The following is a 25,983-nucleotide window of genomic DNA, read 5'->3' on the forward strand; positions in this document are numbered from 1 at the left end:
GTTCTGCCAGAACCCAAAGTTAATCAGAGTCCACTCAAACAGCTGGAAAGGTTTTAGAATGGCCTAGTCTGACCTTTGACCTGCTAACTGAGGCCTGTAGGGCATTGGGCGCCCACAGAGTCAGCTGTGCCCCCCTGGAAGCTATTTGTAGTTTTTACCTCAAAGTGGCCAACTCTCTGTTATTCCTATATCGGTTTGATACAGGAGCTTCTGCTCTTCCCACATCTGTTCCTTCTGTCACTATCAGCCCTTAAAACTGTTTCATCTGTTGTTAACGCGTCGTAAAGCGTTTTTCCGTTGCCTCATGTTGCCTTTAAACGCAACATGAGCGTTGAGACCATAGACATAATATATCATCTTATAGTATATCTATGGTTGAGACGCTCGCGCTGTGTGGCAGCGAAGGAGACCTGCTGCTGGTGGGCGGAGCTACAGGTGTGTTAGAATCATGGCAGCAAAGAACTTTGCAGTTTTTCCCCCCAAACTAACCGACTGAGTTTAGTAAAGCTGCTGGATGCAGGTAATGTTAGCTAACAGATGACTAGCTAATGTTAGCCAACAGATGACTAGCTAATGTTAGCCAACAGATGACTAGCTAATGTTAGCCAACAGATGACTAGCTAATGTTAGCCAACAGATGACTAGCTAATGATAGATAAAAGATGACTAGCTAATGCTAGCTAACAGATGACTAGCTAATGTTAGCTAACAGATGACTAGCTAATGTTAGCCAACAGATGACTAGCTAATGTTAGCCAACAGATGACTAGCTAATGTTAGCCAACAGATGACTAGCTAATGTTAGCCAACAGATGACTAGCTAATGTTTGCTAACAGATGACTAGCTAATGTTAGCCAACAGATGACTAGCTAATGTTAGCTAACAGATGACTAGCTAATGTTAGCTAACAGATGACTAGCTAATGTTAGCTAACAGATGACTAGCTAATGTTAGCCAACAGATGACTAGCTAATGTTTGCTAACAGATGACTAGCTAATGTTAGCCAACAGATGACTAGCTAATGTTTGCTAACAGATGACTAGCTAATGTTAGCCAACAGATGACTAGCTAATGTTAGCTAACAGATGACTAGCTAATGTTAGCTAACAGATGACTAGCTAATGTTAGCCAACAGATGACTAGCTAATGTTAGCTAACAGATGACTAGCTAGCACCAATGCAGCACCTTTAGCTTGTTAACTAGTAGCCTCTAGGCTACTGATGTTTATGTTCAAAAGTGGGTAATATTGGTTACGTTCACTTGAGTAACTTTTGGAAAAAAAAGGTTCTTAGAGTAGTTTTACTGCACTGTTCTTTTTTCTTTTACTTCAGTAATATTATTATTGCTGCGTAGATTCATTTTGTCCCCCAAATAAGCCGATGCTTCCCTGTTAAACTCGTCTGGAGTCGGACCGACTGGGTCGGTGTCGGTTCGGTACCAAAGTGTCATTTCCGGTCGTGTGGGATCCATCAGGTTGGTACCGTCAGGTCTATGTCAGTTTCTTTTGGTTATTACGAAAACAAACCCGTTGGGTCGGGTTTGTTGTGTGTCGGTACCACCGTGTCCGTACCTCGGGTTGGCTATAGGGTCAGTACTATCGGATTGGTACCATCTGGTTGGTTCGGTTCCGTTGGGTCGAACCCATTCTGTCGGGTTGGTACCATCATGACGGTTCGATTCCGTCGGGTCGTACCACCAGAACCAGCAGCAGACAGAGAGGCGGATTCGCATTTGCTCTTGCATCAGTTTGTTTTTATTGTTTGTATTGATACAACGAGCTCCTAACTACTGCGCCTCCTGTCCACCAGGGGGCGCGCTCTGAACTCACAGGCTTCTGTTTATTGTCTTCGGCTCCTCTAAACAAGGCGAGATTAAAAAATGACGATGCAAGAGCAGAACAGCGCCTCCCGCAGGACGAGATGCGTATGTATCCATAACTTAACGCTCCACGGATGAGTCCTAAACAGGAAGTTACAAAGGCAGCGTATTTACATGTGATGTCTCACTCGGTACAAATTTCAAGTCTGATGTGTTTTTAACATAGGCAGGCGATCCAGGACCGTCTCCAAGGAGACGGGGCTATCAGGGGTCAGATCCCGGCGTCTCCTCGACCTCCTCGGGGGAACCGGGCGGATCCTCGGCCCGGCCCAACTCCTTCCTGTCCACTTCCTGTTGACCTTGGATCTTCAGGATGAGCTCCTTGATTTCCTCGCGCTTTGTCTTCATCCGCTGCTGGGGGAACCAGTCAGACAAGTTCATGGGCAGGTGGAAGCTGGGGATGGGGTTCTGGAGAGAGGAGCAGAACCGGGACGGATCAGAACCGGGACACAGCAGAACCTCTGGAGGCTCCCAGAAACCCAACAGTCGTCTTAGAGCCTCCAAAACCTGAAGTCTAACATCAATGTCGACATGACTGAATCTGATTTCTATTATTTTACTAAAATTGAGATAATGTGTCAGTTTCTGTCTGAAATAAATGATTTTATCTATTTATTACTAAATGGATTTACATCAACTCCAGCCTCAGTCCTTGGAAACCCAAATCCGTATCCCAGCATGCACCTGGGTTATTGATGATCTTTGATGGCCGCAACCGGAACGGAAATAAAACGGCTGAAATGTCAACGTTAAAGACTTTTTTCTGCTTTGGACACTTTTCTCTCATGTGAAGCTGATTTTTAATCCAACTGTCATCTAAATTTTGAATAAACTTCTAAAATGTCAGAAGGAAAAGGAAAACTGAACTGCGTCAGGTGGAAACGTTCATTTTACATTTCGCAGCTCTGAATTGAAGAGATTAAAAATGGAGGAAGGTAAAGATTAACGTGATGTTAATCTTTACCTAACGTGGCAGCACTGAGACGCCAAATATTTGAAACAAAGGTGGAAGCTCTGCGGACGAATTCAGAGTTTATCTGGAAAAGTTGAAGTGGGTTAGAAACAAGATGGCGGACGGCTCTGACCTCGAAGAAGCTCTCCACGTACTGCAGGACGTAAACGCCGCAGTCGCTGAAGTTATCCTGCTGCGGCACGCGGGGGCTGGAGCCCTTCATCACCTCCTTCCCAAAACCCCGCTGCGTCGTTCGCCGCACCTCCCACTCCACCTCCAGGTACCTGGACCAGAACCGGATCAGAACCAGCATCAGAACCAGCATCGGAGCCGGATCAGAACCTGAACGCATCCCACTCACTCTCTCAGAGTCTTGACCACGTTGGACCGGGCCGGGCCGCGCAGGGAGTCCATGATGAGGATACACGGCCTGACAGAGCAGACAGGGCCCGTCAGAACCAGCAGAGGGCGCTGCTGGTTCTGACGGGCCGACCCACTCACTGTTTGCAGATGACGGGTTTGGAGGCCAAGCTGGTCTCGGAGGCGCCGGTGTCGTCGGCCATGTTCCCGTCGTCGCTGCACTCGTCCTGGTCAACACAGCCATTAATCGATTATCAACCACTAATTGCTGTTTTGACGATGAATCGATAATTTGAACGATTCATCGTGTTAAAACCAGAATCTGGTCCGGTGGGTCGGTACCTGGCAGGAGCTCTGGTCGTCAGAGAAGGCGTAGGCGTCGTCTCCGTTTCCGGAGCCGTAGCAGACGCTGATCCGGTGCAGCTCGCCTGCAGACAGCAACAGACGGTTCCGACCGGGTTCAGCACCACACAGCAGCAGAACCTTTACATCAGGCGTGTCAAAGTCAATTTCACCGAGGGCCACGTAGCACATTGGCCCTCAACGGGCCACATTTCATCTAAAACACCCCAGAGGCTGATTCCTCATTCAGAGGCTCATAATGAGTCGATGGTCCAGGTGAGTTAGAGGAGGAACCATCAGGAACCATCCAGGTGAGTTAGAGGAGGAACCATCAGGAACCATCCAGGTGAGTTAGAGGAGGAACCATCAGGAACCATCCAGGTGAGTTAGAGGAGGACTTGGGCAGCCCCAGCATAAATGTATGGAAATACAATGTTTAACCCCTCATATTGTTCAAGAACTGATTTTATGTATTGAAGTTTTAAATATTACATTTGAGTTTCCATGGATGTAAAATTTCTGCTCAGTTTAAAAATTACAATATTTAAATCAGTGTTTAAAGCAAACAAATAATAAAAACAAGTTTTGATGTTAACTCTCAACTTCCTTCACAAAACGGTTTTTATTACTAAGCAACATGAACTCCACATAACAACGAAACACTGAGGTGATGTTTAAAGCTGATCCTCTTCACCCAGAGGCCCGTTAACCCAATATTTTCCGTATTTGACCGGATATTTGTTTAAAATACGGGAAAATGTAAAGCCCGTCGGTCATTTTGACAGGTTCTAATTAACACCCCTGACTGGTGCACATGGGGAAACATTACAGACTTTATGCTAAGATTTAATCGCAGAGGCAACTGAAATCAGTTAATTAAAAATCCTTTCTGAATATCATCTCATGGTCTCTGAACTAAATGCGTCTTTCTGACCGGAGCTGACGGCCTGTTGAAGAGTTCTGGACCGGACGCTTTGGAGCGTCTGGTTAGGAAGCGGATCGCAAACCTTTGGTAGAAACGGAGCGTTAAACTCAAGTCTCCATTCCAGACCAGAGAAAACCAAAGGGAACCCAACGTTGAGCTAATCCATTTGAGGAGCCGGTAGTTTATCTGGAGGACATAAATGACGATGCAGAAGTTAGACTGTAACATGATGCGCAGTGCGCTGCTCAACCACTGCAGACGCGGCTCCGACACGGGTAAAAATACTACAGGACCGATTTTTTTATGTTGTCGGTCAAGATAACGGATAACAAAAGTCTAGCGCCACCTGCCGCCCTGACACCAACTCACACATCTTCATTCAGTCTTACTTATAAATCGATTTTTCTTTTCTTGGACGTTTTGATGTTAGCTTGTCGACGTCTCAGTTTTATTTGCTGGGAATAAAACTGAGACTCTGCTGCTCTCTAGTGGCGAGAAGCCGTAATGTTGGCTGGTAACAATCGGAATGCATTGTGGGAGATGTAGTTTGTACTCAGTCAATCATGGGCCTATAAAATCCTGGGGGGCCACATGTGGCCCGCGGGCCTCGAGTTTGACACCTGTGCTTTACATCCACTTACTGCTGAACTGCAGCTCGGCATCGGCCCGGTCCGGTCCCAGCGGGTTCTGGTCCGGTCCCAGCGGGTTCTGGCCCGCCTCGTTCGGGTCGCAGTCGGCCTCCTCTGGGACGGCGGGGGACGGCTCCTCGGACGAGCAGTCCAGGCCGTCCGGGGACAGCGGCCGGCAGTGGTCTGGAATGTTCTCCTCCGCCTGCGGCTGGCCGGGCGACCCGGAGGCCGCGGCTGGGTCCAGGTACATGGGGTTCTTCTCCAGGACCGGACCGTGCAGGCCCGGGAAGCATATGACCGCCAGGTACCAGTGGGCCCTGAGGAGAAATAGATCCACCTGACCTTTAACCTTATGAGGGAAACGGTGAGACTTCCAGCTGCTTCCGTTCACTGAGGCTGAAGCACCAGGTGACGATGCTGTAAAAACTAACAGTTTAATTCCTTTAAAGAAGAAAAACATTTTACTGACCGCCGATGGAAGCTTAGAGCTGCTGATCATTTATTAACCAGATAATAACAGAAAATATGATCAATGCCAGGTCTGTGGCAGAACTGGAACCAGATGAGGTTAAACCTGCCAGTAGAGGAACAGAGTTTTCATATTTAATGCAAAAAGTTTGATATATTTTATAGATTTTGATTCATTACTTCTGACTGTGTTGAGTTTGAATGAATCGATTAATTTCTGCCTGGATTTCGGCTTTTTTATTACATTTCTGTTTGTTCCAGTCAGACTGGGTTCAGGTGCCGGACTGTTAGGTCTCCAGGCCTGTTTTTATAGAAATTAGGATTTCAGGGGTCAGGGTGACTTACGACTCGTTGATGGGAACAAAGATGAAGTCCTTCTGGAACAGATCCACGTGCCGCGTCCACGTCTTCACCCTGTTGTGCTTCCTCTTCTGGATCCTGAGGAGCCAATCAGAGTTTAGATCAGAACCGGAACCGACTGGACCGCCTGAAACACGCGGTGGCGGCGGCGCTTACGGCAGGCTGGCCGTGTCCGGGCCGCTCCGCCGCTCTCGCTGATTCAGCCGCTTGTAGAAAAACGAGCTGAACACGTGGATCCTTTGTGCGTCTTCTTTTTTTAATTTTTCTAAAACTAAATATCTAAAAGACGGAGAAACAGAAATGACCAGAAGTTTTAAATCTGTTCACATGTAAGGAGAAGCAGAAACGATAAAAACTCACTTTAAATAAAAGTCGATGATGACGTCGTTCAGGAACTCCCCGTCGTTAAGGCAGTGCAGGTCTTCGTTAGTGACGGAGATCCCGCCTTTGGCTGGAGGCGGGGGGTACACCATCAGCCTGGGGGGCAGACGCCGGCAGGTTAACGGCAGTTAGCTCAGCCGGCCAGCTGGGGGCGGCAGAGACACTCACTTCATGACCGGCCCAGAGAAGGTCGGCTGCAGGTCCGTCATTTCCTCGTCTTCATCGAAGAACGCGCTGCTCTGCTGGCGCGTCGCCATCCGCGTGCGAGTCGACATCCCGCCAGCAGGGGGTGCTTTAGGGGGCTGCTGCTCCAGCTTCGCCTGGAGCAGGGGGGCAACATCAACCAGAGGCTGAGTAAAGGTCCGGTTCAGACAGGCCCGACAGAACCAGGACCAGATTAAATCAGATCCATTCCAGTGAGCGGTCCCAACAGAAAAACCTCTAACTACACACAAAGCTAACATCGCTAATGCTAATGCTAACCTAAAAGAAGCTCATGTTTAGTTTAATGATCAGAAATGAGACCTGATGACAGAGACAAGAACCAAAGTCCCCCAACGACCAGCAGAGCAAAAACTAGACCGACAGGGAAAAGCTGACGAAAGTCAAATAAAACAAGTTAAAGTAAAATAATCCAACATGCCGAACGTGGAACATTTTACATTATAGGTACATTTATGTAGTTACTTATGACGTAATTAAGCCAATTAATAAATCTGTGTAAATCAAACGAGGAGAGTTCAGATCATCCGTGCTTCTGCCAGCTTCCTGTTTGGATTGGAAAGGTCATCCAGTTTCTGACTTTCCGTTGGTCAGTGAACGCACCTTGTCGACCTTCTGGCTGGACGCCTTGTTGTAGTTGACCAGGCGGATGTTGGCCTCGTCGAAGGTCAGCTTGGTGGGGAAGCTGCTGAGTCTGTTGTTGCGGCCGATGACGGTCAGGATGTCCTCCAGGATCATCTGCTCCTTCATCACCAGGCCGTTCTCGAAGATCAGCACGATGTACTTCTCATCCAAGTCTGAGGAAACAAAACCTCACATCCATCTTCCTCCCGATTCTTAGGAACTCAGACGCTAGCTACATTAAGTGCTAAAATAAAAGACTAGAAACCATGAGAAATGTCAACAGAGAATTAATTCTACTAGCACGAGTCGCTACTGACAGAATAAAGTGAAGTTTTAGTTTCAACATTCTGGTTCTGACCCGGATCAGACACAGGAAGCTGTCTGGACTCACGCTCTGCGGTGCAGTCGTACCACTGGCCCCCCTGCTCCTGCGACATGTTGAGCTGCGAGCGCAGGCGCACACATCCATCCGCGGTCGTCTGGAAAAACAGAACAGGAAGCTTCCGGACGCTGCACCACTCGCAGCTGATCAGCTCCGACGTCTGCAGGTAAACGTCTTCCACAGAGCCGGGCTCCGCACCTGGAGGGACAGCAGGAAACCTGAGGTCAACCTGAGATTAACCTGAAATCAACCTGAGGTCAACCTGAGATTAACCCAAGGTCAACCTGAGATTAACCTGAAATCAACCTGAGGTCAACCTGAGATTAACCCAAGGTCAACCTGAGATTAACCCAAGGTCAACCTGAGATTAACCTGAAATCAACATGAGATTAACCTCAAATCAACCTGAGATTAACCTGAGATTAACCCGAGGTCAACCTGAAAGGAAGCCTGCCTGCTGCAGGCAGCCAATCACAGCTGCTCCTTACCTTCAGCTTCCACCTGGATGCTGTCCACAGAAAACTGGAAAAAAGAAAAAAAAAGTAATTATTGTTTTCTGCTCCACTTTGATCTGAGCTGCAGTAATCAGAATATTAAAACGGTTCAATGGAAACGACATTTTAACAGGAATCTGTGACTCATAAAAGGTTTGTTCATTTCTGTAAACTCGGTTCAGGTCTGGGCTCCTTTTTCATGAATCCATGCATGAATGTGGCTCAGCATGGAGGAGCCCGGCCCGAGGTTCTGCTGAGGTTCTGGTGTCTCTGACGCTCCGAAATTCATTGATTTTTCCAGCAAAAAAAGCAACCAGCACCAAACCCAGCAACGTATGACAAAAAAAGCAACGAGCTGTAATTTCCAAACTAGTGGTGAATCTATGACTGGGAACGGTTCGGACTCACGATGACGGGCTTCGTCACCATCCGCCTCAGACTGCCGATCCGAACGCTGCGGCACTCCAGGATGATGCTGTCGCACTTGGTGAGCGCCATTTTGGGCTTCTTCCTCCTCGGCGTCAGCGACTCGGCTGGAGGCTGATTCCCAAACTGGGAAACAGGAGAAGAAGAGAAGGTTTGATTCCCAGTTAGCTCCCGGGGATTTTCCCAGTAAACTCCCGGTCTCACCTGGTCCTTCATGCGGGCTCGGCGTGGGATCGTGATCTTCGTGTTGACGTCCTCGAAGAAGTCGGCGTTCAGCTCCTCCTGCTCGGCGGCGCTCTTCACCGCCGCCTCCACTCGGCCTCCGGAGGGCGCCGGAGAGGAGTGGGCGGAGTCAGCGGGTCGAGGCGAGACGTTGTCCAATCGGTTCACGCTTCCAGTGCTGCCCGTCTCCGCCTCCTCCTCGTCACTGGACAGGACGACTACAGAAGAAGAACGCAGGTCAGCCTGGCGACATCGGAAAACCGCGAGCTTCCCGGATGGTGATTTCCGTGGCTCACTGGGGTCGTTGAGCTCCGGCTGCTGCCCCGCCGCCGCCGCTCGCTTCCCTTTGGCTCTGCAGCAGCCCGACGTCCCAGCTAGCAGCGGGATCCTGCCGTTGCTCAGCGGAGCCACCCTGCTGGCCGAGACGCGCACCGGCATGGCGGCGCCGGGTTTGTAGAAGTTCTGCTGGATCCCGACGGGTCCGGCGGGGTTCTGGGACCGGATGGCGGGGCGCGGGGTGGGAGAGGACGGGGCGGGCTGGGTCAGTGCGCCTGGGGGGGGCGCCAGAGACTCGCTGCTGCCGCAGGTCAAGCAGCTGCTGCCGAGCTCACTGGGCTGGCGGCACTTCAGACACACGGAGTGGCAGACGGGCCGACCCGGCTGCATAGGGAACACAGGGAACATGGGGAACATGGGGAACATGGGGCAACATGGGGGAACACAGGGAACATGGGGAAACACAGGGAACATGGGGGAACACAGGGAACAGGGAACATGGGGAAACACAGGAAACATGGGGAAACACAGGGAACATGGGGAACACGGGGAACACAGGGAACATGGGGAAACACAGGAAACATGGGGAAACACAGGGAACATGGGGGAACACAGGGAACATGGGGGAACACAGAGAACATGGGGGAACACAGGGAACATGGGGAACACGGAGAACATGGGGAACACGGGGAACATGGGGGAACACAGGGAACATGGGGAACACAGGGAACATGGGGGAACACAGGGAACATGGGGAACACAGGGAACATGGGGGAACACAGGGAACATGGGGGAACACAGGGAACATGGGGGAACACAGGGAACATGGGGGAACACAGGGAACATGGGGGAACACAGGGAACATGGGGGAACACAGGGAACATGGGGAACACAGAGAACATGGGGGAACACAGAGAACACGGGGAACACGGGGAACATGGGGGAACACAGGGAACATGGGGAAACACAGGGAACATGGGGAACACAGGGAACATGGGGGAACACAGGGAACATGGGGGAACACAGGGAACATGGGGAACACAGGGAACATGGGGAACACAGAGAACATGGGGAACACGGAGAACATGGGGAACACGGGGAACATGGGGGAACACAGGGAACATGGGGAAACACAGGGAACATGGGGGAACACAGAGAACATGGGGGAACACAGAGAACACAGAGAACACGGGGAACATGGGGAACACAGGGAACATGGGGGAACACAGAGAACATGGGGGAACACAGAGAACATGGGGGAACACAGAGAACACAGGGAACATGGGGGAACACAGAGAACATGGGGGAACACAGAGAACACAGAGAACACGGGGAACACAGAGAACATGGGGGAACACAGGGAACACGGGGAACATGGGGGAACACAGAGAACATGGGGGAACACAGGGAACACAGGGAACACGGGGAACATGGGGGAACACGGGGAACACAGAGAACATGGGGAACACGGAGAACATGGGGAACACGGGGAACATGGGGGAACACGGGGAACATGGGGGAACACAGAGAACATGGGGGAACACAGGGAACATGGGGGAACACAGAGAACATGGGGGAACACAGAGAACACAGAGAACACGGGGAACACAGAGAACATGGGGAACACAGAGAACACGGGGAACACAGGGAACACGGGGGAACACAGGGAACACGGGGGAACACAGAGAACATGGGGGAACACAGAGAACATGGGGGAACACAGGGAACATGGGGGAACACAGGGAACACAGGGAACACGGGGAACATGGGGGAACAGGAACCACAGCTCAGTTTATTCCTCACTTCCATGTAGAAAAAATTTAACTTAATCGTCATTTTCTCAACAGAAGAAATTACAAATAATTATGATGTTGATTATTTTTTTACTTTTTATTTAAACTGAAGTGATTCTTTACTTGTTGGATCAAATATGTTAATTATTACATTTTGAATTAAATAAAGTTAAATTAGGTTTTTGACAATGATTGAAGGGAATTTAAACCAAAGCTGATTATTAATCCACTGCAGCTGCTGAGTCATCGTTTTCTATAAACGACCAGCGAAGGAAAGACGCTGCAGCGTTTTAGTTAAATGAATTTATTTGTTTATTCATACCTTTAATATTGTATACACTAAAAAAAACTTATTGTCAGAATAAGTGATTAATCAAAAACTCCATTACTAATTAAATTATTTGTTTATTTGCATCTTATGCATTTCTAATATTGTGATTAAATAAATAATCAGAAAAATCTTTTATCCAACTAACCGTTCCAGACCTGAACTATGAAATAAATGATTTTTACATTTATGTTTAACTTTCATTTTTTAAAACAAAACAAGAATAACAGAATAAATATTTTCTTGGATTGTTGACAGACCAGAGGAAACATTCCTGCACGTGTTTACGGATCAAAAGACAAAAACGGTTTAAACCGAAACCATCAGGCTGGAGTGTGTGTGTGTTTCCTGGTGTGTGTGTGTTTCCTGGAGTGTGTGTGTGTGTTTCCTGGAGTGTGTGTGTTTCCTGGAGTGTGTGTGTTTCCTGGAGTGTGTGTGTGTTTCCTGGAGTGTGTGTGTGTTTCCTGGTGTGTGTGTGTGTTTCCTGGTGTGTGTGTGTGTTTCCTGGTGTGTGTTTCCTGGTGTGTGTTTCCTGGAGTGTGTGTGTGTGTTTCCTGGAGTGTGTGTGTTTCCTGGTGTGTGTTTCCTGGAGTGTGTGTGTGTGTTTCCTGGAGTGTGTGTGTGTTTCCTGGAGTGTGTGTGTGTGTTTCCTGGAGTGTGTGTGTTTCCTGGAGTGTGTGTGTTTCCTGGAGTGTGTGTGTTTCCTGGAGTGTGTGTGTTTCCTGGAGTGTGTGTGTGTGTTTCCTGGAGTGTGTGTGTTTCCTGGAGTGTGTGTGTTTCCTGGAGTGTGTGTGTGTTTCCTGGAGTGTGTGTGTGTTTCCTGGAGTGTGTGTGTGTTTCCTGGTGTGTGTGTGTGTTTCCTGGTGTGTGTGTGTGTTTCCTGGTGTGTGTTTCCTGGTGTGTGTTTCCTGGTGTGTGTTTCCTGGAGTGTGTGTGTGTGTTTCCTGGAGTGTGTGTGTGTTTCCTGGAGTGTGTGTGTGTGTTTCCTGGAGTGTGTGTTTCCTGGAGTGTGTGTGTTTCCTGGAGTGTGTGTGTGTTTCCTGGAGTGTGTGTGTGTTTCCTGGTGTGTGTGTGTGTTTCCTGGTGTGTGTGTGTGTTTCCTGGTGTGTGTGTGTGTGTTTCCTGGAGTGTGTGTGTGTGTTTCCTGGAGTGTGTGTGTTTCCTGGAGTGTGTGTGTTTCCTGGAGTGTGTGTGTGTTTCCTGGAGTGTGTGTGTGTTTCCTGGTGTGTGTGTGTGTTTCCTGGTGTGTGTGTGTGTTTCCTGGTGTGTGTTTCCTGGTGTGTGTTTCCTGGTGTGTGTTTCCTGGAGTGTGTGTGTGTGTTTCCTGGAGTGTGTGTGTTTCCTGGTGTGTGTTTCCTGGAGTGTGTGTGTGTGTTTCCTGGAGTGTGTGTGTGTGTGTTTCCTGGAGTGACTCAGCTATGAATTGTGGGAAACGCGGTGCGGCCTCTCTCACCTCGGGGGCCTGGAGCTGTGGAGAGAAGCCGACGTCCTCCAGCGGTTTCCTCCTCTGCTGGACGCGCCGCTTGATGCTCAGCGTTTCTTCTGCAACAGTTAGAACAGGCAGCTCAGCTGACCCGTCGCCATGACGACCAGGACTCATTCTGACAGAAACACCTACTGCTGTCAGAAACATCCACGCAGACATGAAATAATTAAATGCAGAAACTACCAGAATGTTGGAGCTTTAACTGTGAAAATAATCATTTTTGTATTTCTGGTAGAACATGATTGGATGAAACGGATCTGACGTCTGATTGGTCAACCTCTGGCCAATCACTATCAACTAGAGCAGAGTTGGCCCCGCCCACTGACCTGATTAGCCATTAATAAGTTAGAATTGATAAGGCTGTAAATATAAAATAAATATTATTAAAACAAAATAATAATAATAAAAAAGACATTTGAGGATTAATCCACACGGAGTGGCAGATTTTAATCTGTGAAATCAACTGGTGCTGCTGGGCCGGGTAACGCTATGGTATAGTCAAAGTAAAAGTCAGTAATTATGCGTTTTCCAGGCACAAAGTGACATTCCCTACCATAATCAGTAACTATGCTACCTTCAGTTGTTTTAAAAATGTTATTTATATCAAATATGACTTAAAAGATATTTAACTTTGTAACTTAACACCTTGAAATTGGGCCTCTGTCTCTTTAAGAACTTTGAAGCTCCGCCTCCAGGAAGTCGTCCCAACATGGCTCCTCTATTAACCCTTTAATGTTTTTACTTGCAGTAGCTCCTGCAATGAGCAGTTTGCTAATTGCTGCTGGCTAGTCTGAAGGAGCTGAGTGGGGGGGGGGGGGGGGCTGCGCCCTGAAGGCGGGGCTAGGTCCGCCCAGACCGAACGGTCACCATGGAGATCAAAGGATTTCTCTAACATGAAAGAATCAAAACAACACTGCAGATTTGTTTCTGATGAAGATAGATCAGAAACTAGCGTTAGCTAGTTCTCCCAGATAATGTTGACTCTCTACTTGATGCTTGTTTCCATGGTAACGTGAAGCAGCGGAGCAGAACTCTACCTGGAGACTCCGGACAGGTGAGGACGATGCTGTCCACTTCCACGGCCGGCTGTGTGGACGAGAAGTTGTTTCTGCGGGACAGGAGGGTCAATAGAGCGTCTCTAGCCACATCCTCATGAGGAGGCAGAAGCGTGCGCGTGAGGACGGCTGACCTTTGACCCGGCTTCCTGGCGGCCGACGGCACCTGGGCGTGCTGGAAGTGGCGGCCCTGCAGGACGATCCCTGGAGGAAGCGCCGAGGTGAAGATCAGGTTCAGGTCGGTTCTGGTGGAGGACTGCGTTGGTACCGGCAGCGCCACGTCACTATGGGGCAGAGAGTGGATCAGAACCGGGACCGGGACCGGGACCTGGACCTGGACCAGAACCGGGACCTGGACCAGAACCGGGACCTGGACCTGCTGGACAAATCAGAAACCAACCAGAACCAGCATCTGCAGATAATAATGAAGGCCCACTGCTGTTTGGACCGCCTTCTCGGTATTTTTTGTTTAATTAAAAACTGTTTAATGTTTTTTCTTATTACATGTTTATAACTTGCTATAAACACCAAGTTGTCTCTGGCTCAAAGCTGCTTTATAAATGAAACTGCCTTGACTATCATGGCTAATGGTCCTGTACTACAGGACATCGTCAAAAGCTAGCAAGTTAGCAGCTAGTTAGCGTTAGCCTCAACTGGCTTCAAGATGTCTGAGTGCAACTCAAACTTTTGCCCGAGAGAAAAATCTCACAAAAACCAAAAACCTGCAAGAAGAAGATGACAAACCTGTGACTCACGTATTTCAGGCCAACTTACATTTTTTAAAAATTAATTTAAGACATTCTTGCTAAAGCTGTTAGCATGTCAGAATGGTCATAAGACTTTCAGATTTCTTCTTCTTCAGTCAGAGACCTCTTCAGGTTTGATGCAACACTGACTGCTACTGGAGATCTTTCCTGCTCACAGCATCAGTATCTACATCGACTCTTTGAAGATACTTTGATAATTTGACGAGTTAAAACAATATTCATAATAGTTTATTTATTGACTATTATTGATGATCTGTCCTGGAACAACAAACCAGTGCAACCAGTTGGACCAGTACGGTTGAAGAAGCAGAACTGGGCCGTACCTGAACCTCCGGGGAGTCAGCCGGGTCAGGGACCGCATGTGGCTGCTGGCTCGGTTTCCGTACGTCCTCAGCTGGTCGGGAGAACTGTAGTGCTTTAACGAAGGAGACTGGGGCAGAACAAAGCAGAATCAGAACCAGAACCATCAGAACCGGGTCAGAACCGGGTAGGAACCAGGAGGAGTTACCTTCTTCTCCTCCGGAGGGGTCAGCTGCTGCCGCTCCATCTCCTCCTTGCTCACCACGCTCGCCCTGCAGAGAAGAGAGTCCAGAACCGTGAGCCACGATGACCTTTGACCTGTCTACAGTGTGGCGTTTTGAGGAGAAAGGTCTGGATGGTTCAGTCATCATGATTCATGTCAAACCTGAAGGTAAACGAAACCCACAAAATTCTGGTCTGATTTCACTTCCACCAGGTGTATGTAAACTTCTGACCTTTAATGTTTTTCATCCCTGATTGTCTTAATTATTGTTTCTCAGATTTAATTAAAAAGTTCTGTGATAACTTTATTTTGTGATGTTACAGTTTCTGCTGCAGTACGGTGGCCCACAGGTTCAAACAAAAATCAAACTTATAAACAATGCAAACTCCAAAACACACAAAAACTAACGCAACAGAAAAATACTGCAAAACAAAAAATGTCGCAAGTCACAAAAAAAGAAGTATAAAAAGCTGCAAACTGATGTTAGTCCTCCAGACCACTAGGGGGAGTCGACCAGCAGATTATCTGGGACCAAGCGCTCAGTAAAAAATCAGGAAGTTCAGAAGAAAGTTGGGTGAAAGAAAGAAAAAGTGCATCCCACTTGCTTTTTTAGCATGTAGTTATTTAATATTACAGAACAATTCCAGACTCCCCCTAGTGGTCAGGAGGACTTCAGTTTAGTGAAATGAGATTGCACATTTTTCTCTTGGTATATATTTTTTTGCTTTGTAGCGCTTCTATGTAGGTTTTATTTATCTATGTTGAGTTTTAAAAACATTTTTATCACATATTCTAATTCACCACTGACCAGCCTGTTGGAGCTTTGATGCTCCATTTACCGATTAATTACTAAATTAGTTGATGATTCTTACGGTTATCAATTAATCCCAATTAATCGATTCAGCCCTACACTTAATCAGAGAGACCGTCCAGAAAGCTGCCAACAAACATTTATAATGATTACAGAATCATTTAGTAACATATATTTATTAAATGTGTAATAAACTTTTTTTTTTCCAGATTTCTTACGTAAACAAAAATTTCTGATCAAAATCTGACAGAAGCATGAATAATTATGGGCCTAGCTGGGCACTGTAGGCTAACAGAGGCTACTGGAAGTTAACGGAGGCTAATGGACGCTAACAGAGGCTAATGGACGCTAACGGAGGCTAATGGAAGCTAACGGAGGCTAATGGAAGCTAACGGAGGCTAATGGAAGCTAACGGAGGCTAATGGATGCTAACAGAAGCTAATGGAAGCTAACAGAGGCTAATGAAGGATGGTGATGAGAATGAGAGCAGCAGCACCGGGACAGCCCTTGGCGGAGCGATCGGGATAAAAAAGTGAGAGCAGAGCTGCTTACTGGTGTCGGGTTTCCGCCTCAGCGTCACCAGGAAGCGAGAAGCTCCAGCTGTGCTTGAAGCCTCCATCTCTCCTGCTCTCAGATCTATTCAGGGCTTAGACAGTAAAACCAGAACCGGGTCAGAACAGGAACAGCAGCAGAACACAAACCAGAACCGGGTCAGAACACATGCATCATATGAGCCGGACCGGACCGGTTCCAGCTGCACAGTCGGACCGAATCTGGACCCTGAAGAACCGATACTGAAACCAGACGGATCAGACCGAGAGCCGCTCCACACGCTGCAACGATCATTTTACTAACCGATTAACTGATCTATTATTATGACGATTAATTGGTTATTCTAATAATTAATTAATCGTTCCAGTCCTACATGGAACCAGATGGACACAACTGAGGAATTCTGGGAAGACGTGGATTACAGTTATTTGGTTATTTTTACATCATTTCTATTGTTTTATTGCAGCATTTTCTTAATTAGTTTTCTGTTATTTTTAGTTTTTATTTTCTCCTCTTGTTGCTTCTTTCCGGCTGAGGAACTGTTAACCTGAAACACCAGCTGCACCGCAACACACACACTTCCTGTTTCTGAAGCAGCTGATTGGACGCCTCTGCTGGGCCTGGGTCACAAGCAGGAGGTAATCTGCAGAACCAACCTGGCTGCAGGTAAACTGGTTCTGGATGAGGTCCACACATCCAGAACCAGAACACTGTTCCACAGACAACCGGCCCCAACGTAGACCAGGTGATGGAGGAAAACCAGTTGAACTCCTAATGCTCGATTCAAAGAGAAATACCTGAATCTAAAACATACTTATGATAAAAACAAACCAACTAGCTGGTTGCCATCTAAACATCTGCACTGTTGACATAAAAATAATCAGGATCCCCCCATATCAAATTCTACTGCAAATAGTATTTTATCTAGTTTTTAGTGGAAATATCTCAGCACACTTGGACCAGACTAATCTACAAACAACTTTTCAGCAAGGAAGAGGAGCTGGTTACAAGTTAGTAATAACTGATTAAAGATATTTGTCCCATACACACACATAAATTATATATATATATATATATATATATATATATATATATATATTCTCGTTTGTGTTAACTTTAATATTTTTATCTATTTTGTACACTATTTAATTTGAAGGAATCCCGTTTCCATTTACATTTTATCTCATTTTAGGAGTTTTTATCTGATTTTAGTAAATAGTAACTACAATAACAGTAACAGTGAAAAATCATAATATCTCATGTGTTTGGATTTATTATCCTGTGCAGGTTATATTTCCTCTGAATTCACACCAATCCTGCTTCTCTTTACATGTTTTCCTCTCAGATCTACAGCTAGCCTGTTAGCATGTTCGTTAGCACCCGTTAGCATTCTGTTAGTGAACTCTGGCCAATCAGAGGCTGTTTATCTGTTTGTTTGTTTATTGTTTACTTGTTTGCGCCTCCATCTGCGGTGAGCCAGTCAGCTCTGGGGCTACAGCCTCCCCTCCCAGCCACAGGAAGGCCCGGCTATGCTGCGGCTACATCCAGCTAACAGCAGCGCTAACGGGGATAGCTGCAGCCCCCAGAACAGAGCCGATTCCGGTCACAAACAACCGAACCCTAACCATAGCCGGTCCCCCAGCCGGTCCAGACCCGAACATTCGGCCCTCCCTTCCCCCCGTCCGGGCAGAGGATGATGGGGAGAAGCAGCGTGGAGCCAGCCGGAGTCCCGGTGGCTGAGTGCGGGTGAAGTAGCAGCAGTGGTCCGGTCCGGTGTCCGGTGCGGAGTGTCACCGCTTACCTTGGAGGAAGAAGCTTCTGTTGTGGGCCATGTTCATGCCCTGACCCGCTTCATGTTCCGATGATGCTCATTAATGGCTGGAAACAGCAGCTCGGTCGTTTAAAGCTTCTCGGCTCCACAAATACACACTATGCCGGAAGTTGAATGTCAGGGCTTCACAATAAAAGCTCTAACGTTCCAAGCCAGTAGAAGCTGAATGAAACCAGAACATGCTGCAGGTTTAACCCCCAATGTAACCATAAACCGTTTCTGAACACCTCAAACTCTCCGGTTCTGATCCATTAACATGGTCTGGGTCTTCTTTACTCAGTTATTTTACCTAATGAGGTTAAATCATCAGGAATATCTTACAGTTTGATGAAAATAACATAGTTTCATAACTACATAAATTCATGACGTCGTTCTACATCAGGCCCTCAATTACTCTTTAATGTGCTTTTAGCCCCCCAGATATTAAGATGCTTTCCCCAAAAAAAATCCAATGAACACCTTAAGTGTAAAAAACCTTTTTGAAAAATGTAGGAAGTTGTTTTTTTTTCTAAATTTGCCATTTCCATCACACACAGCAAATTTGGAAGTGTTAAGTCAACTCCTAGAGAATTGAATTAACACTTTGAAAGTGCCTATATTGGTCCACTCTTGATTGTGAAAGTTACACTTTAGAAAGTGTCATTTGTGATAGAGTTGAATCAACACTCAGTAGTTGAAATTTAACACATCAGTGTTGATTTACCCAACACTAGTGTATAGTGTCAAAAGTTAACACTATGAATGTGTTCATTTAATACAATAGTATTAAATATAGAACATAGAAATCTGAGTTTTAAAATACTATTGGTTGGGTGAGCTCTGGTGGTGCAGGGGTTAAACACAACCCACATATGAAGGCACAACTCAACACGGCTTTTCGCTTCCCGGCCTTTGCTGCATGTTTTCCCCCCTTCTCTCATTACCCACTTTTCTGTCAACTCACTATCAAATAAAGGCCACAAGAGCCAATTAAACCTTTTTTCCCCCACAAAATACCACTGGTAGTCAATAATCCCCAAATTTATTTTAAAAGACATTAGATGCCACTTGAATCTACAAAAACACCAACACAAGTTGCAGTACATAATCTACTTTTATTTCAAAACACCAAACAGCACTGACAGCAATATACAACAAAGGTCATACATTCATGGTACTTTGCACTGAAGGTGAAGCTTTGAAAGTTCACTGAAAGCGGCCTTGTGATCACTGATGGTGAAGTGTCTTTGGTGCTGCTCTTGTTTTTGCCAACATGAAGGAGGAAGGGCTGTCTTGGTTCCACACCAATGAGGAAGGCTTCAACACTGGCTCCCATATTTGGGAAAATGCTAAGAAAACAAATAAATTAACTATATTGAGCACAGCTACATTCAAATAGCAAATGAAGCCAATAAGAAAGTCCTTCTACAAAGACCTAGGATCATTAAAGTAACACATCCCTGCACATATCTGACAACATGGTCCACAGTTTGACATGAGCCGTTTTGGCATTTTTCTTGTGGCCTTTGGACGTAGGAAGAAGAACATGAACCAACAGAAGAATGCCTGTTTTTTGCAGCCTGGAGGAAAAACAGGAAACATAGCAGAAACATTAGGATAATAAATACATATTTTAAAAAGAAGTGTGAACAAAACTAATCAGACCCACCTCTGTGTGTCACCATCATATTCATTCAAATTACTCTGCCCCCTTTAGCCTGTAGAGCATTTCACCACCTACAAGATTAAGCATAAAAAAGTCAGAAATAATTACCATGAACAGAACTCACACACTAAGTATCACATAATCATTAGGTATTATAGAAATTAGTCAACTTACAGAAACATCTTTGGACCTCATTAAAAGTCGTGCCAACCTGTCTGAAGAAATATGATGAAGTCATCATAACAGGCTTCAGTCACCAACATGACAACATTAAAGACAGTCTGTCTAATAAAGACAGTTAGTCTGTCATGTGTCGGCAGTTTGTAGATGTTCTACAGGTACAAAACATTGGAGTCAAATGGCTTAATTGCCTCCTCATTGTGTAGCTATGTTCTCCAGAGTCCTGCTAATCACCTAATTATTCTATTCAGGTGGTGCAGCAGAGGCACATCTAAATGTTGCAGGACAGTGGCCCTCCAGGACTGGAGTTTGACACCTGTGGCTTAGATCAAGCCAACGGTCCAACAAGAAAACAACTCCGCAGCTAAATAATGTTAACTCAAATGGCCTTCAGATTTTTCTGACAGTTTTAATGTTCGGTTAACCACCCGACACCTCATGCTACCTGCTTGGCTAGCTTTAGCTCCTAACAAAAATAATAAACAGTCGTATATATCGTGATACCCAAACAAATAAACGAACGTTAAGCGAACTATGTATATGAATCGATACTCTTGCGCAAACAGAAAATTAATGCCTCCATAAAAAAGTCAAAAACATAATCATTTAAAGATGGAACTTACCTTGTTATAAAAAGCTCCAGACAAGACGTCATACTGCTGCCTCCGCTCCTCAGGCAAACATGTGACGTCACAGCTACGTTACAATTGTGGGAGGAGCTGTCTGGTGTTGAATTGGTTTTATTTAACTCCAATTCAACTAACACTCATTGTTGAATTAGTCTAGACAAGTGTTGAATTAACACTGTATTTTAACATACAACACCAACACTGGAAATCTGACACTTTTGAATTTGCTGTGCAGTTTTCTTAAGCACATTTTGTATTTTAAAATGTTTATTTAAAAAATCCAATTCAACCGGACATTATAAAAGTCAAGAATTAACAGAGAAAATTTAATGTATTTTTTGTATTTGTCTGAACATTGTTTGACGGACCATCGCACTGAATGCCTGCCCCTTTAAATAAATAAACTAGTCTTTCAGTAAACTCCATATGATTCAGAGAGCTTTAAGGAAGGTGAAAATGTTTTTAATATTTCTACCACCTCTTCATTACAGTCAGCTCTCAATATAGCCACAACTTACGCCGTCATATCCGGTGGATTTACAGAACTAATAATAAGGTCACAACTGCGCCTCTGCAAACACATTGTTACATCAAAGCGCTGCCTGCGGCTGTGACGTCACAATTCGCCTATGATCTCATGACTTGAACAGTCCCCTCTGTTGGTCAGTTTGGATCATTTCAGTCCAGGAGCCACTTGTTGTTGGTTGTTTGTTCCAAGAAGAGAAATAAATCAAATCCAAAATGTCTTTCGATGATGTAGAGATGGTGAATGTACTGAGACAGAACCTGGTCTACGGTCCTCCTGGGACAAAAGACAAGATCAACACCATGGTGTGTGTTATGATTATCAGGACTCTTAGAAACTGCGACATGAACGCCAAACGCATCCTCTCAGAGAGCTGCATGGCGAAGATGAAGAAGCGTCTGAAGAAGCTGATGATTTCCACTGGGGACCCAGACGGAGTTCTGGTCATCATCACCAAAGACAACTTATCCGACATCGTGACAACCGTTTCTGAAACTTTGCACCAGCGGTTCGGCTCGTCTGAAAACATGGTGAAGGCGGCGATGAGGAGAGATGAGGAGTTTGACGAGGCGCTCATTGAAGCTCTGGCAGAGCAGCTTGGAGTAAGAATCCCGGACTGCCACAGACACGATGCCAGCCCAGACCACGAGTCCGATTCCCCGTCTCCGGGATCCAGGCCGACAGCAGACAGCGGCGTCATCTTCTGCTGTCTGCTCCTGAGAAATATGATCAACATCCCCGAGGAGCTTTACGAGTTCTTCCCGTCAGATGTTCGGAAAATGATGGTGAGCCGTCTGTGCGGATTGATGGTCCAACAGAACCAGATGACTGCTTCCCAACTCGAGCTGCAGCCAGAAAACCTGAAGCGCATCGCTGCGGCCATTTCCAAGGAAATCCACGAGGCTTTCGGGTCAATCCAGAAACTTCTTAAAGTCGCTCTGCTTGCAAGAAACAGTTTCGACGTCTTGCTTCTGGATTACCTTGAAACCAGAATGAACATCACAAGGAAACCCGAGAACACTCTGGCCCGGATGTTTGGAGCCTTCGACCGGGACCTGGAGAACATCTCCAGGTGGTTCCACCGGCTCCGCACTTCTCGCTATGAGGACCTGTTGTGGTAGCAAGATGGTGCCCCCTCTAGGGACCAGAGGATAACAAACAGCTTTTTAAGATGCTGTTGTTCGAGGAATCCATTTTTAAATGTCTTTGAAACGAAACAGTTTCCTGCTTCCATAAAAACTGAGCGGCTCGGTGTTGGAACTAAACCTCCTGGTTTCAATCCCTGCTGATTGTTTCTACTCTTTTCTTTCTGGGTTTTTTCCGGGTAATCCGGGTTTTCCCTCTTAATCCAAAACCACAGACTCACTGCTCTCTAAATTATAAAAATAAATCTCTTCAGGATAAAATACAACCTGAGGGAGTTTTAGTCCAATGGTTGGATTTTATACTTTTATTGATTTCTCTAAAGCACTTTCTGCTTCTTTCTTTTCTGAAAAACTCATCCGTGTTTCAAACCCAGCCAATTATTTCACTTATTTATGGGTTTGAAAAATATATATATAAATAAAGCAATAAAAAATATTTTAGATAAATCCAATAATAATAATAATAATAACAACAACAATAATGAATTTAAAATGACTAAAAAGAAAACAAAAAAAATCAATGGAATATTTTATATAACTATGAAGTAAGAATATATAATAAAAACTTAAATGTATAGACAATTAATACACCTGATGTCTGAGGGAAAAGGGAAACTCCCAGTTCTCCATCTTCCTCCCAGTTTCCTGATCTGGGCAGGGGGCTCACACCATCTCTCTCTGGCTTTCATGCTGTCACTGTGAATGAGGTCCAGATATGAATCACATAAGTATTTAGCTAACAAAATAAGTATTTAACTTCAGATCTTAATTTGATTCTCTGTGAGGGTTGTGTTTTGAGCAAACTCACGTCAAAGGTCATGATGTTCAGGCAGCAAAGACAGAAAACATCAAATTTGTTAAAAAAAACAATCACTTTATTGATTGCAGTTGCCATGGATACCAATTCTGGCTTTAGATTCACTAAACATGCAGTAAATGTAGAAGTTAGTGAGGCATCTCTTCCAGCTGGTCAAGCTACATCTTCATTTGGACAGCTGACCTTTACAAACACACACACGCATTTGCATTGCTATCTTTGTGGGGACTTTCCATTGACTTCCATTCATTTCTATGGCCTAAACCTTATCCTAACTCTAACCAAAACTCAATTCACACTGTAGCCCTATATCTGACCCAAAAACAGAGTTTCCCCTTGTGGAGACCAGGCTTCGGTCCCACAAGAAGCAATGGGTCCCCACAACGTAGTGTCAGGGAAATGGTCCCCACAAGGTATTACAAACAAACACACACAGACACACACACACACACACGGCTCGAGGTTCAGCTGCTGCTCTTGCTGTTTCTTTTCTTCTTCTTCTTGGGGATTTGCTTCCCGCCGGCTGCTTTGGTTGACCCATCAGACGGTTTACTGGACTCTCCTGGTTCTGGCCCACTGGGCAACTGCTGGACCAGAACCTCTTCCACTGGGAGGACTGGTTTCACCAAACTGGTCTCCTTCAGACATTCTGTCTCTAAAGCTTCTGGTTCTGGATCCGCTCTGCCTGGTTCTGGATCCACCCTGCCTGGTTCTGGATCCGCCCTGCCTGGTTCTGGATCCACCCTGCCTGGTTCTGGATCCGCCCTGCCTGGTTCTGGATCCGCCCTGCCTGGTTCTGGATCCGCTCTGCCTGGTTCTGGATCCACCCTGCCTGGTTCTGGATCCGCTCTGCCTGGTTCTGGATCCACCCTGCCTGGTTCTGAGGTTGCTGACTGTTGGACATCCTCTCTGACTTGTGTCGGACTCTGCTCCACCTCCGGAGGCATAACCGGGTCGGATGGTTCTGACCCGGTTACCTGCGGTTCTGGAGCCTTCAGCAGAACCACAGGTGGATCTTCAGCCTTCTCTTCTCCGCCTTCTGCCTGACCAGGCGCTGAAGCCGGACTTTCCTTGATGTCGGTTCTGGTTTGGAACTGAGTGATGGCAGAGACGATGACATCATCTTCGGCGCTCAGCTCCTTTTTCTCGTCCTGCTCCTCGTTATCGCCTGGCGCGGCCAGTAGGGCGGCAGCGAACTCCTGCAGCTTGGCCTGCTCCTGCCGCAGCCGGGCGATGTTCTCCGTCAGAACCGGGTCGTCCTCCTGGAGCTCCTGAAGCCCCTCCAGGTCCGGCATGGCAGCGTCTTCAGGAACTCCACCGTTCTCTGTGAAGTTGGCTAGCTTGGACGGGAGGCTGGCGCTGGACTGGCGGACCTCTCGGATCTTGTCGTAGAGTCCTTTCCTCTCCTCCTGCAAAGCACGGCAGAGCTTCTCCAGCTTCTGGATCTTCAGGACGAACAGGTCGTACTCTCTGCCTTTCTCTGTTCTCTGCAGAAGAAGAAACAAAATGGAGAGAGTTACGCTAACCAATGCTAACCAATGCTGGTGATGGTGCTCAGTCTGATCACAGAAACTTCCAGCTCTAATATCTGGGTTGGGTTCCAGCCTCTGAGATGAGTGGAGATGATTTAATTAGCCAAGTGGTCCACAATGAGGACCTTCTATGCTGCATTCACACCAGCCCTGTTTGGTCCGCTTTAACCCAACTCCGGTCCGTCTGCCTCGAACGTCCGGTTCGGTTGGGGAGGTGTGAATGTGTACATGTGTGTCTAGTGTTAGCGGGAGAAATGCCTCATGGTTTTTAGCATAAGAGAAAGAAAAAAATTCTCCAACAGCTAACATCTGACGGCTCTTCATTTCTGTTTCCATTGGTGAAGAAGGAAGTTGCTTGATGAGTCAAAAGACGTACTCAGGTCAGAAAGCGGACTCAAACTCACTCACTCTACAAGAAGGTTTTGGTAACCATAGGAGAGTTTTGTGATTGTGGATCTCTATATGCAGTTCCACTAAATAAAATCTGCCCTGCTGGCCTGATTTGGAGCAGATGGTTTTATTTTTATTTTTTTGCCACTGTTCAACGCCTACTGAAGATTGGTGTCCAACATGGGGCTCAGACCCTCAGTGGGACATTTGTGTGAGTATGAAACCTGTGCAGATATGCTGAATAAAATCTGGTGTTATTTAGACCAGAGGGACTCTGAGTCCTGGGTGATGATTTCCTTCGTTTCCTGGAGGGAATTCAGAAGCTGATCCAAAGTATCTACAGAACATCACATCGACTTCTCAGCATTTTGGTTCTGATTTACTTCCAGTCCAATCAGCTTACCTCCTCAATCATGTCGATCAGCGTCTTGTTGCAGTTCTCAAACCTGGTCTTCCAAAGGTTTGCCTCCTTCTCCACCTTCTTCATCTTCTCAGTCATCTAAAAACAGAAATATTCAGCTTTATTGCAGTTATTATGACTCTAATAACGATAGGAATGTGAGCAGATTTGAATGGATCTGGAAGCCGCTCACGTTGTCCATCTCCTGTTTGAAGCGGACATAGATCTCGTTGCTCTTGGCCAGCGTTGCCTGAAACTCGTCAAACTTCTGAGCGTAGAGCGCCAGCTGTGAACGAACGAGGAGGAAGACGTAAACATGGAAGACAAGAAGATTTTAAGGAGTTCACAAGAGATTCCTGAGGCTGAAGATGGACTTCCAGGTTGTTCTGTCATCACACAGAGAGCTGCTCATTCCTGCTTTTATTGTCATGCATGTTTGATTAAAATGTGGTTCTGGTTCTGAAGGCGCTGAAGTTCTGCTGTCTCCTTCTTTGGTTTTGTCTGCAGATGAGGGGAACCACCACAAGGGGGCAGGATTTCCTTCAGCACGTTTTCAAACCTCCTGGATGTTAGTGTGAAGGTTTGGAGTCATGGCCAGCAGGGGGCGCTGCAGGCGACAATATGTGGAC

At 46.4% G+C, this 25,983-nt stretch overlaps 2 protein-coding genes across 4 annotated transcripts in view; both read right to left on the bottom strand.

The window, feature by feature from the left end:
- Nucleotides 1-1,733: 1,733 nt before the first annotated feature.
- Nucleotides 1,734-18,209, bottom strand: senp6a (SUMO specific peptidase 6a). 2 transcript variants are annotated; one of them, XM_088001955.1, is made up of 23 exons: nt 18,061-18,206; nt 16,260-16,353; nt 14,882-14,945; nt 14,697-14,803; nt 13,741-13,890; nt 13,589-13,659; nt 12,519-12,607; nt 8,965-9,328; nt 8,651-8,886; nt 8,429-8,572; nt 8,015-8,048; nt 7,536-7,724; nt 7,124-7,317; nt 6,467-6,618; nt 6,278-6,394; nt 6,074-6,196; nt 5,903-5,995; nt 5,102-5,406; nt 3,536-3,621; nt 3,335-3,420; nt 3,195-3,263; nt 2,967-3,117; nt 1,734-2,289 (listed from the first exon to the last, which is right to left on the bottom strand). In XM_088001955.1, the coding sequence occupies exons 1-23, from the start codon at nt 18,095-18,097 to the stop codon at nt 2,086-2,088; spliced, it is 3,159 nt and encodes a 1,052-aa protein (XP_087858081.1). In that variant the 5' UTR covers nt 18,098-18,206; the 3' UTR covers nt 1,734-2,085. The 2 variants fall into 2 exon arrangements, with proteins under 2 accessions (XP_087858081.1, XP_087858082.1); XM_088001956.1 differs by lacking the exon at nt 16,260-16,353 and having other exon boundaries at nt 18,061-18,209.
- Nucleotides 18,210-23,068: 4,859 nt separating this feature from the next.
- txlnba (taxilin beta a) overlaps nt 23,069-25,983 on the bottom strand; it is a 9,509-nt gene continuing 6,594 nt past the window's right edge. For both annotated transcript variants that reach the window (XM_088002119.1, XM_088002118.1), the window contains exons 9-11: nt 25,548-25,640; nt 25,358-25,453; nt 23,069-24,519 (exon numbers count right to left, since the gene is read on the bottom strand). In XM_088002119.1, the coding sequence (XP_087858245.1) occupies nt 23,497-24,519; nt 25,358-25,453; nt 25,548-25,640 (1,212 nt within the window). In that variant the 3' untranslated portion in view covers nt 23,069-23,496. The remainder of the gene's footprint in view (nt 24,520-25,357; nt 25,454-25,547; nt 25,641-25,983) is intronic.

Source organism: Poecilia mexicana, unplaced genomic scaffold (assembly GCF_051168715.1).
Source record: "Poecilia mexicana isolate PSO_F unplaced genomic scaffold, ASM5116871v1 scaffold_21, whole genome shotgun sequence".
Taxonomy (NCBI): Eukaryota; Metazoa; Chordata; class Actinopteri; order Cyprinodontiformes; family Poeciliidae; genus Poecilia; species Poecilia mexicana.